Here is a 13,077-nt window from a genome sequence, read left to right as displayed (position 1 = left end):
AATAGCAGATACAAAGCCTAGAAAGCCTTTGTCCAAAAGCCTTTAGACATGGAGTTTGGAGTTAAAGGAAAAATAAGAATGCATGGATATTAATGTTTGTCAATGGGAATAAAGTAGATGAAAAATGGGAATATAGGAATAAGTAAAGTAATCAATTTAAATTATCAATAGAATATTTTATGTTGGATACTGAAGATAATAATAAACCATCATGGTTTATAGAGTAACAGAAGATTTGCTCAGACTTGCACTTCACAAAGACCACTTTAACAAATGAATGGTGGAAGAATTAGAATAGGGATAGACATGGAACACAGAGATGTATTAAAAGGCTCTTGCTAATAAAACTTTGTATGTTTCTATGTATGTATGTGTGTGTGTGTGTACATGAATATGTATGCATATATTTAATTTTAAATAGATTTAATTTTGAGAGTTCATTTATACTTTAATTCCTTTCAGTAATCTAGGCAAGAGGTGATAAGAACTCAAACTAGAGTATACTATTATCTTTGAGTAGAAAGAATTGTATCTCTCTCTATATATATGTATATATATATATATACACATATAGAAAGATAGATATTCATATATGTCTATTTATATCTATGGATATAGATAGATATAGATATATTATATAGTTAGCTAGCTATCTAGATATGAAGTTGTGAAGGTATAAATGATAAGATTTGGAGTGAGAAAAAGGAGTTGAGTACAATATAAAAGTTGTGACTCTGAATAACTGAGTGATGGAAGTGCTTTTGCTATAGAGGCAAATTGGGAAGAGAAGGGGATTTGGGGGAAGGATAATAAGTTTGATTTAAGTTGTCTTTGGGATATCTGATTTGAGATGTTCACTTGGTCCTTGAATATGAGACAGATGTGGAGAAAAAAGAGAAATTAGAGCTAGATGTGGCATTCTCCACAAATACAATTTTCTTAGAGAATTATGATGTAGAGTGTTCTGTAGAGGAGGTGGGGGAAGGTGTCAGGAGACTTGGGAATAGATGAAGGAGGTAGAATAGCTGCCATGGAGAGTAATAGTGAATCATTTCAAAAAGACTGACAGCCCAGTTATGAATAGATAATATCAATTTGTAGTAGATCCAGTCAGCTGGTTTGGAGAAACATCTCATAATGAACAATGCCACTCATTGTTTCTGACTACAAAACAGAAGAAAGAAACAGAATGGAGTGAATTCTATTGTTCCAGCAGTTTCAAGTACACAAAACCCTTACTGGATTCTCTTAGTGATCTGTGGAAAGACATTTCAAGTCTTAGTGCCAGTCTCTTCAGTCTCTTGGAAAATGACATCCATTTATGCTTTCTCTCTCTCTCTCTCTCTTTCTCTTTGTCTTTCTGTCTCTGTCTCTCTATGGGTACATCTCTGTCTGTCTCTCCATCTCTCTGTCTCTGTCTGTCTGCCTGACTCCTAAAATAGTATTTATTCTTCCTGGACTTAAAGAGATACAACTAGAGGCAGTGAAATGGTAACATGAATAGAGCACAGGAGGACCTGAGTTCAAGTCTGCAATCAAACATTTAACAATTACTGGCTGTGTGACCCTGGGCCAGTCAACCCCAATTTCTTCACACATAAAAATAAAGAGAAAAATAAATACAACTCTCAATGTCTTTAGTCATTTAGATCCCCTTACAATTAAGAATAACTAAAAGGTTTTCAGCTATTTACAAAGTGCAGATTTCTTATACAAGCTTAGTTGGACAGATCAGTTTGTCAAGCACAGCTTGAGGGATAGAAGACCTCTTCCTCTTATTTTCTTCAACGTGTCTAGAATGAAGTATATGCCACACCTATTAAATTGCATTGTGGTAGATTTGTATTGCTTTTTTTTTTTTTTGTTCTAGAACTGGTCTGCTTTTCAGACCCTTCCAAAATCGGTTTCTAGTCTTGTCTTAGAGCTTACTTCTTCCCAAGCTTCATCTTTCCCTATCCCAAACTTACCTTCCTATGAAGTTATTAGTTCCTCTGGGTGGTGAGCCCTTGATTCATGAAAGCACATCCCCACCCACCCCCAAATAACCCCACCTGAAGCTTCTGGTCATACCAAAAGATCTTCCAGACATTCCATTTTGGATCTTCTGGAGGCTTTCATGCTTCTCCACTGCAGGAAGGTCCCTCATTTCAGACTTTTTTCTTTGTCACTTGTTTGGGTTAGCTAACGGGAAGCCCCTTCTCTCAACAAGCATTAGAAATATCAGTTAATAACAAAATGATCAGATTGACTTGACAATCTAAAATGAAACATTTATTTAACTTAAATAAGGAAAATATAAGTATGATTAGACTTAGGTCAAGGTTTCAAAATAAATCTATTTCATTAATACAATTTTCTAATAAATGGGTCTAGATGTTTAATATGCCTCCTATTTCAAGGCCTATAGTCTTAAATATCAAATAAAAATAACTTTGGTTTTTCTACTCTTTTTCAGTGATCATTGAAAATAAAAAGGAAATACAGTGAGCATCAGTCTTTGTGGCAATATTTCCTGATTATTCTCTTTCATAATTGAAAATATTCACCATTTTCTCTTCAGATTCCTCTGATTTGTATGTGTCTCAAATAACACAAAAAATTGCCTTTGTGATAAATGAAGATGGCAGTGAAGCTGCAGCATCAACTGGTAAGACCGACAGTTGCTTTGCAAATAAATGGCAGGAAAACCGCGGAGAAATGACTATCAGAGGGTGACCCCTTGTCCATAGATATCTTTCCTGTTTTTCCTCTACATAGCTTGGGCACTCTGCAAGATAATAAAATTGTTGCAATAAGCTAAATATTCATTGTTTTGCTGCAGTAACTACCCAGGGAGTAGATCTATTGGTGTGTTAAGGTTTAGATGGGGCAACTAAGTGGTATATTGGATAGAATCTTGAATCAGAAAGACCTCCATTTAAATCCACCCTCAGATATTCACTAGCTCTGTGATCCTGGAAAAATCATCAAATTTTTGTTTGCCTTATTTTTCCCATCTGTAAAATAGGGATACTACGTCCCACAGTTGTTGTGAGGATCAATTGAAATAATAACTGTAAAACACTTAGCATAGTATCTGGCACATACCACCATGAAAATGTTATTTGTTGTTGTTATTATATTTGTAAGCCAGGCAACATGTAAATTGGCACATAGGGGATCTTCAAATGCATGGAAAATTAAAAAAAATAACTCAAGGATTTAAAATATAATTTTAACTGAATTTCAGGCATATGTCTTAGATGGATAAAGTGCTATGAGGATTAAATGTGGTAATATTTGTAAAGTGCTTTGCAAACATTAAAGGGCTATGTAAAAATGTTAGATATCATCAGTAATTATTGCTATTTTCCCCCAAATTGGCTAATGCTACTTTGGCGACTGTTGCCATTTACTATACCAAAATGCTGCTTTCATGGTCCACTTCTCCTAATTAATGATAGTTTATATAATACCTAAGCGTCACATAATTCTGTAATATAGACAATTTTTAAAACTTTTATTTAAACCTAGGAGAACTAATTGGAAATTGAAGACAAACGAACTCTAATGAGTCTCCCAGTGACTTATTGTAATGTCTAATCATATAAGTTTCAGTTCCAAACCAATATTTTCAAGTGCATGCCTTTTTAAAAAACATATCTTTTAATCTGTCTATCTGACAAATGTCTACAAGTTAATAGCCACATTGAGAACAGTGCTTCATTAAAACATGTCATTCAGATTAATTTTCAAATGGCATGCAACATCAAGAAAATTTGTAGATTAAATGGAAGGAACTTAAATCTATCATTGCCATATTGTTATCAGCCGAGGAACTGTCCATTGTGCTGAAGTTACTCTGTAAAGCAAAGGGGGACCAATATAGCCTAGCATCATAAAATATCAGCATCTGGTGGGAATTCAACAGCCACGTAATGCCCATTTTTCACCAAAAGGGACCTTGTCCTTTGGGTGTAAATATGCAGTAGTAGGCAGCTCTATCCCTTTCCTAGATGTATGTATGTATGGGAATGTAAACAGATAGATATAGCTATATAGATAGATAAATGTGCACACATACACATACATATATATACACACATATTTAAAGCTGAAAGTAAACTTAGAGGATAGCAAGTCCACCTATAATTTTATGAATAAGGAAACTGAGATCCTGAGAAGTTAAGGGACTAGATTAGGGACACATGACTAGCAAGTATCTGGTACAGAATTTGAGCCCAGATCTCCCTGACTTAAGAATACATTAACATATGAATATGAATACACCCAGTCACACATGCATGCACACAGCATACATTCACATACAACACATGTGCACACATAATATAAATAGGCAGACATATACATACACATATGCACATATAACATATATACATACACATACACTACACACATGCCTACATAAACCTACACAATATACACACATACAGGCATATGCAAAACACATACACAGATATACACAACACACATACATGTAAATACATGCATTTACACACAACAATATGTGCATATACACATACATATTTAGACATACACAAAACATGCACAGAAACACACATATGCACTTGTACACAACACACATAAACACACAAACATACACACATTTGTTCACAATATGCAGTGCACACATATATATAATGCACACCAATGTGCATATGTGTGTGGGTATAGATACATACATGCATCATATATGCATACATACATATAAATACATAAACACAGTTGTATATATATAACAGATTAGAACTTTCTAGACAGTAGTGGATAGATCCCTGGGCCTGGAATCAGGAAGATTCACCCTCATAAGTTCAAATCTGACCTCATATACTTAACTAGTTATATGATTCTGGATACGTCATTTAACCTCATGTGCCTGAGTTTCTCATTTGTAGAATGCGTTGGAAAAGAAAATGGCAAGCACTGCAGTCCTTTGCCAAAAAATACCCCTCAAAGGGATCACAAAGCATCAGGCCGGGGCAGCTAGGTGGTGCTGTAGTTACAGTATTGGCCCTGGAGTCAGGAGAACCTGGGTTCAAATTCAGCTTCAGACTAGGCAAGTCATTTATACCTCCCCCCAATTGTCAAAAAATAAAAAAAAAAAGTCAGACACAACTTAAATGACTCAACTGCGTAAAGGAACTTCCACGTGTGTAAAAGAGGCCACAAGTGAAGTGAAAGCAGAACTGACCCATTGTCAAAGTGAGATTGTGTGACTGCACAGTGTCTTGCCAAGCAGAACCCAAGAAGGGCAAAGGTGTGACTGCTCATTTGCCTTTGCTTCTTTACTGGGAGGGAGGGAAGCAGGCAGAATCCAGTCCTGATAGGAGAGAGAATAGTAAAAGCCCCAGAGGGAAGCTTCCAGGGAGTTCTGGGAATTCTCTAGGGGGTTTATGGAATATGTGAATGTGAATTGCAAAAGTTAGAAGAGTCTGCTTTGTGCTGGTAGAGAATGACCTCCTCTCATAGTGAACCAGAGTGATTCTGACAAAAACTAGCAACTGGATGGTGAAAACCTAGTTTTTCCATGCAGGAGAACAACATGACTGTCACAAATCTCTGACAGAGTGTACATTTTCTTATCCTTTTATGCTACTATCAAATATTTACAAGAGAGGAATAGATATTTTATGAGTTTTTGAGAATCATTTAAAAAATCTCCATATTTCAAGTCTTCAAGGATAAACAAGTTATTGCCACCAATAATATCAGCTGTATGAGATTGGTGTGGCCCAAAAGGAAGTAATCAACTTTTCCCCCAAAACACTGACAAACACTAATAAAACAATAATATCTGGTATTGACATAGAGATATAAGGCTTGCAAAATGACATACTCATATTATCTCATATTATCTTCAAAACACCTCTGTGCAGAAGGAGCTGATGTTATCCCCATTTTACAGATAAGGAGACTTGAGACTGAAATCTCTTTTAATTCACATGGCTGGTGTCTGAGGCTGCAAGTCATCTTGATTCAAGATCCATCACTCTAATTATTGTACTATGTAGCTGCAAAAAAGAAGAGAATCAAAGCATATACAATTTATAAATCATTAATCTAAAATCATCAGTGGCAACAATGACAACAGCAGATACTTAAATAGAACTTACTATATGCCAAGCACTAAGCTAAACCCTCTACCATTATTATCTTATTTGATCCTTATAACAAACTTGAAAGTTAGTTACTATTTTTGTTCAGTTGTTTAAATTCTTCATTATCCCATTTGGTATTTTTTTGGCAAAGATACGGAAGTTGTTTACCACTTCCTCTTCCAGTTCATTTAATAGAGGAGGAAACTGAGTCAGGCAGAGTTAAGTGATAAGCACTAGTAAGTTTCTGAGACTAGATTTGAACCCAAAAATAGTTTTCCTAATTTTATTCTTGGTTCTCTATTACTGTGCCACCTAACTGCCTAAATTTGGTGATTATTTCAGGAGCCCCTTGACCAAAGCCCTGTTGGAACACTACATGTCTTTATCACCTAGCCAACCCATGGTTATTTATCCTTTGCTTGAAGACCTTTGTTAACAGGGAAACTTACCCACTGCTCCCAAGGCAGCCCTTTTCACTCCTGAATGGTGCTAACTGTAGAGAATGTTTTCTTTACCTTTTCTCAATTTCCCCTTTGTGATTTCTATCCATAGCTTCTAATTTTTCTATCTGAAGCAGAAAAGGTCCCGTTCCTCTTTCACCCAAGAGCCCTTCAAATACTTGAAGACAACTCTTAAGTTTTCCTTATGTCATTTCTTCCCCAATCTAAACATTTACTTTTCTTCAGCTAATCTTCCTCTGGCATGAACTCAAGACCTTTTGCCATAGGGCATGCGTTCCTGATATTTCTCTCTAGTTCATCATTGTTCTTTCAAAAAGGTGCCAAACATTGAACACAATACTCTGGATGAGGTTTCACAGTAAAAGTCCTGTAAGCATACATCACAAAATATTTGGAGATTTTGATCTATACTACATGCATATAGAATTTTGTTTATATAAGGGTATATTTGCAATAACCACAACAGCAACAAGAAAAAAAAACTTTCATCATTACAAAACAATTTTGCAAACTTTAGTGTTTACCTGTTTCAAGCTATTGAAACATGCTTATTCCCTTCCCAGAGCTGAAGGGTAGACAGGAGACAATCATGGAAGAATAGTCAGCAGTATGCATTAAGATGGAATAGCTGGATACTTGGCCCACTGGAATACCAATTTTCCACAGCTTCAATGTAATCTAATATAGTGTAATAGAATACAACATAATTGCTGGCATTCTTTGCCAGCTAGCAGAAAGGTATAGAGAAGATTACTTTAGAAATCATACAATATTTATCTTTTGCTCTTTATCACTTAAATTTATTCCAAATTTCTCTGTGTTTAGAAAATGTATCATTTTTTTCTGCTTGTGAATTGTTCAAACAATGTGGCCTTTCCTGTCTATTCAAAAACTCCATGCAGGTGTTTTTCCCACTGAGCCTTTTCATCTCAGTTTCTCTATTGATAATGTCTTTTTTGTCTTATAGGTGGGCAGGTACCTGTAATCATGAGTCTGGCTTCAAACCGATTTGTAGCTGATCGGCCTTTCTTATTTATTTTGAAGAATAAAGCAACAGGTAAATTTACTGGGACCCTCATATTGAATGATTTACTGATCATGATAGTAAAAAATGGTTTCTAGAGCTGAGGTAACTGCAACCAGGCACAATTTTTATATGAGGATGTTATTAATATGAAAAGGCCATCTCTTGCTTGAGGTAAGAACAGAGGTAAGATATAGTGGAAATATATGTTGCCATGTAAACTGGTATTAAAGGAAGACTCTATTATATGACACTGAGGAGAAAAAAAATCAGTCAATGAATAAGCATTTATCAAATGCTTACTCTGCTTAGAAAAACATGATAAAAATAGTTCCTGCCCTCAAAGTGCTTATATTCTAGCGGAGAAAGCCAACAAATAAAAGAGCAGCTGAGAAGCAGGTGGTGGAGGGGAGAGATTCCTTGGCTGGGCCCAGTGGCTAAGTCTAGAGAATTAAGAATGGCTGGTCTGGGGTCCTTTCCCAAAATTGAGCTTCCAGAAATAACTCACTCAAAGGAGAAGACATCCAAAGGAGCAGAGAATAGTGTGCAAATGAAGCAATCAATCAACGATAATTTATATCTTTACAATGTATCAAGCAAAGTGGTAGGATAAAAAAAGAGATAAAAAGGAAAATATGAAATAATCCCTGCCCTTGAAGGACAGAGGAGATGACATGTGCTTGTGTAAGTACACATATATAAAATAAACAGAAAAATAATCAGCAGGACCACCAGCATCTGGTGGGAATCAGCGCAGGCTTCTCATAGGACGAGGCATATGAAAAAGATTTAGAGAGAAGAATTAGAAAAGTTTATTCAGGCAAACTAGTTTACACAGGAAAGATTCATGGTTAAATCCAGATAGGATATATAAACTAGCTTCTATTACATTTAGAGAGGCACCATGGTACATTAAATTGGCAACTGAACATATGAAATCAGAACAAATGTGAGAGTAAATGACTTACCCAGGTTCATACAGCCTGTATTTATCATTATTATTTATTATATGTAATTATTTAATTATTGTAATTAACATTAATTATTATTTAATGATATATGTATATATTATTATTATTATTATTATTTCAAGCAACCCTTGTAATCGGCCCTTCCTGGTTGGTTCTCTCTGCCCAATTGCTTCTCTTTAGAAAAGTTGGTATGTTATATAAATGACAGCTATTGTCATATTTGTCTGTATTCTTCCCAGCGCTACCAGATATTACCTAAGAATATACCTGTCTATTTTGCTGACTGAGCCAGGGGAAGTAGTACATCTTGAAAGAAATGAACAGTTTTAGAACTTTCTTCACTTACCATAAATGCAATGGGGGATAAGCCTATGTAAAAATGTGCTGAGAGTAGGTCATTTGAGCTACACATCTTTGACCTTTAGATAACTATTATTCTCTAAAATGAGTACATAATCACTGAATCTCAAGAGCAGAGAGAAATAAAGCATCAGGGGGCACCAATGGGCAGGAGAATAATGGCATTTGCTGTGATTATGTTTGCCTCCTTTATTTCCTAAGTTCCAAGGGGGTAAGGGGTGACCTGCTTATAGTGTAAGGCCAAATAACAGCAATCAGCAAAACCACAGTGTAGCTCTGCTCCAAACAAATCCCACTTATTCATTTATTTGTGATGAAGCTTAGCCATTAGGCTTTAATGAAAAATTCCCACTTTATGAAGAGTGTTGAGATGAGAAGGTCTAAAAGGGGGGGCTGAACTTGATAGCCAAGATAGAGCGGAACCAATAGGCTGGTTCTGATAGTACTGATCATAAGATGTATGGATGGTCAATACCCTACTAGGATCAGTTGGGGGGGTTGTTTTTTTCCTCATCTGTGGTCCTTATTTCCAAGTACTAGGGTCTAAGCATGTCAGCTATTTCAACAATATTGATGGTCAATTTTCATCAATAAGTATTAGACTGTAGAGGCAGCTGGGGGTGCAGTGCATAGAGTGCTGGGTCTGAAGTTGGGAAGACTCATTTTTGTGAATACAAATCTGGCCTGAGATACTGGGCAAGTCACTTAATCCTGTTGGCTTCAATTTTCTTGCAAGAAAAATTAGTTGAAAGGGGGAAAAAAAAGGTCAAACCACTCTAGTGTAATTGCCAACAAACCCCTAAATGAAATTATGAAGAGTTGGGCACAACTAAGCGACTCTAATTAAACTATAAACTCCTTGAAGACAGTAATAGTTTTAATTTTACATTTGCATCAGCAGGCCTTGATGATTGCAACATTTGGCATAGACTAGGTGTTTCATAACTATATTTTCATAAATACATGATGATTAATTGATAGTAGACCATAACTGACAAATAGTTCTGGTATTTTTTAAGACTGACCTTCTTTGGGCCAATGACAAAGTATTATTCCATAGTCATACTGAATGCCAAGTATTTTTATTTTAATTGTCTGGTTTTTTTTAATGCATTAGAATTCATATTATAATTTTCTAAATGTCATGTATTCACTTTAGGAGGAAATACATTCCTTTAAAGCACTGACAGTTTTGAATACACTTAACCCATTTGAGTCAGTTTCCTTGGTCATTTTCGAGAAAAGGTGAATTAATTTTGACACAATATTTATTTGTAACTTTTTTGTACTTGATTCTTTAGTTCTTCTTAACTAGCAATCAGAGGGAGGGATGGAAACAGGTGTTTGCTTTTATATCTTTTCCTTATAGCTCTTATGAAGGTCTGAAAGCATTAATGATGAAAAACATCTCCTTGAGTATTAAATATTGATTTTGAGTGGAATAAAGAGAGCTGGGAAGTAGTCTCTCTAACCTCCAGAACTCATGTAACATGCATTTAAAAAAAAGTCTACTAAGCCTTAGATGAAGTCTCCACCATGTCAATGACCATGCTATTATACTTCGAATGTGTCTCTCTCTGCTTATAATTAGAGTACGGTTTCCACAGATACTTTATTTGTTTTGCTCTTTCAAAGAAGGATTTCCATTGTAATGTGGTTATTTCATAAATGCTTTATAATTTTCCATGTGATGTGATTAATAATAAATAACATGAATAATGATGGTGAGTAAGGATGTGAATAAATGAAGCCAGTTGAACAATGGAACATGAAAGAGAAGGGTATAATGTTTTATGCTGCCTATTCCGACACAGGAAAAAGATTTTTTTTTTTTAATTTGGGGGAGGAAATGTTTTAAGAATAAATTAATGGTTGCTTTCCCTGTTACCTCCAACCTACATATTCCTTCCAAAATGCAAAAAAATGATTTTTCTTTTCTTTTCCTAGAATCAATTTTGTTTATGGGAAGGGTGACAAACCCAGAGACACAAAAGATGAGGGGACGAGATATAGATTCACTGTAAATGAAGACCTAGACTCTGAAGAGAAATGAATTCTAAGGAAATGAATGATTGGCCAAACATGATTACTATGAAAATACCATTTCTTTTCCTTTCCTTTTTTTTTTTCTAGTATGGAAAAATACAGGGCTGTATAACGAATAAATTGAATGTTATGTATTGGCTTATTGCTGTATATGTAGTCACTATTCTCTGGATAAATGGTCTTGCTACTTTATAGCAGGTATATAAACAGAGTAGATGGGGAAATTCTTTGAAATTTTGTTATAAAAACATTCACACTGGGACACGGCCAAATGAGATATTAAATTCCCTGTGTTCTCAGCTGGTGAGTCACTTAACTGAGCAAGTCATTGGAGCTCTCTAGATCTTAGTTACTTCATCAGTTAAATGAATGTCTTGGATTAGGTGGTCTCTGAGGGCATTTTCAGTCATGGATCTATGATCCTATAAAAGTTCCAATAATAGTTATGGCTAGAAAGATAGTTTGAAGTGTGAGTTATAACTAGGGGAGGGCAATGGAGTTTTGCCTAGGGCACATAATTTAGAGAGTGCTAGCAACAAACTGTTTCTTCAGTATGAAAGCAGGAATCTATCATAAAGCACATGGCACACTTTCTTCCCCTAGTGGTTGTGCCCAATATGAACCCTTCTAACCCTAACCCAGTCTACTCCATACCTCTCGGCTTCTTCTGAGCTATAGATTTGCCACTCAAGGCTCTGTTTGAAAATAGTGCTCTTATAAATAGCTTTCTTTATAAGAATATATGAGTATCCAGTTCTATAATTCAGGGCCTCAGAGGGAATCTGGATTTTGCAGACTGGATGATTGGGGATGAGATTTCTAAGGAGGAAGGAGAGAGGTACATTTCTCCTTATTCTAGCTGACTGTCAACACTGCTGTTTACATGACAGATGTTCACATTATTCCCATTCCATCCATTCTTTTGTCTTCTTCTGCTATTTACGTAGTGCAGTGGATAGAGTACTTATTGAGCCTGAAATCATGAAAACTCATCTTTGTCAGTTCAGATCCATCCTCAGACATTTGCTAGCTGTGTGATCCTAAGCAAATCACTTAGCGCTTTATGCCCCAGTTTCTTCATCTGTAAAATGAGCTGGAGAAGGAGATGGCAAAGTACTTCTACATTTTTGCCAAGGAAACTCCAAAGGGGGTCACAAAGACTCAGACACAATTTAAAAACCCTTCCCATCCCCGCTACCACCACCACCACTACCTAGAGATTGATAAGCCCAGAAAGGAGAGAGGCTACAGTTGCTTGCCTCTGTCCTGTCAGTCTACTCTTTGCATTGCCCGACCTTCCCTTTGTAAGATTTCAAGTTGTTTTATAGCTGCTTGCAACTTATACTTCCCCTCCTGAAGGTGAGTGTTATTTATAATTTTCTCTTCAGAAGAGAAATCTATAATTCTTCTTGGCCAGATTTCTCAGGAAGTTGCCATGACCCTTGTCTTTAACCTTCTCAGCTACACTTCTCTGCCAATAGTTTTCCTCAGCCAAGCTGCACCACAAGGTATGGAAGCCTACACTTAGATCGGGCATATTTTGGAGGTGTTATTAGACCTTCTGTTAATTACTTAATTTTTTTAAACTACCTTTTCCTCTGTTTCCTTCGAAGTTCTAAATAGCATCTGTCTCCTAAATTATGGTCAGATAAATATTCATTTAATAATCAATTTAGAATCAGTTGACCATCTGGTCAATATTAAGTAGCTTTTAGAAAAGAATATTTACTATATGACCAGTTGGTACAAAAATTCCCCCAAATATCTGACAAATCTTCCCACAAATGCATACAGAATCCAGAGGAAAAATGAATAGAAGTTTAGAGAATACATGTGGCAAGAGTAACATTCAGATCATGATTGTATGAAGTCTTCCTCATATCCATTTTTCAGGTGCTCAACAAGTTTCCCTTGGGACTAGTATGATCTCTATACATAGTCTCTTTACAAGGATTCTTATTGATCTATAGGATTAGTGTGATCTCTGTATAAGCCAAGGATCCTTATAGATCTGCGAGTCCAATTTCTTCTTGACTCCCAATATGAATACCATCATCAGTGGATGGAGAGACACCACCAGAAAATAATGGAGAGAGAGAAAGGTTAATATCCTATGG

At 35.8% G+C, this 13,077-nt stretch overlaps 1 protein-coding gene across 1 annotated transcript in view; it reads left to right on the top strand.

The window, feature by feature from the left end:
* Positions 1 to 11,092, top strand: part of SERPINI2 (serpin family I member 2) — a 38,308-nt gene extending 27,216 nt beyond the window's left edge. The window contains exons 6-8 of the mRNA XM_051990483.1: positions 2,561 to 2,647; positions 7,527 to 7,616; positions 10,862 to 11,092. Coding sequence (XP_051846443.1) covers positions 2,561 to 2,647; positions 7,527 to 7,616; positions 10,862 to 10,938 — 254 coding nt within the window. The 3' untranslated portion in view covers positions 10,939 to 11,092. The remainder of the gene's footprint in view (positions 1 to 2,560; positions 2,648 to 7,526; positions 7,617 to 10,861) is intronic.
* Positions 11,093 to 13,077: the final 1,985 nt, after the last annotated feature.

The sequence above is a fragment of the Antechinus flavipes genome, chromosome 3 (genome assembly GCF_016432865.1).
Source record: "Antechinus flavipes isolate AdamAnt ecotype Samford, QLD, Australia chromosome 3, AdamAnt_v2, whole genome shotgun sequence".
NCBI classification, from domain to species: Eukaryota; Metazoa; Chordata; class Mammalia; order Dasyuromorphia; family Dasyuridae; genus Antechinus; species Antechinus flavipes.
Note: the sequence above shows the minus strand (reverse complement) of the source record. Positions and strands in the feature narration are given on the sequence as shown.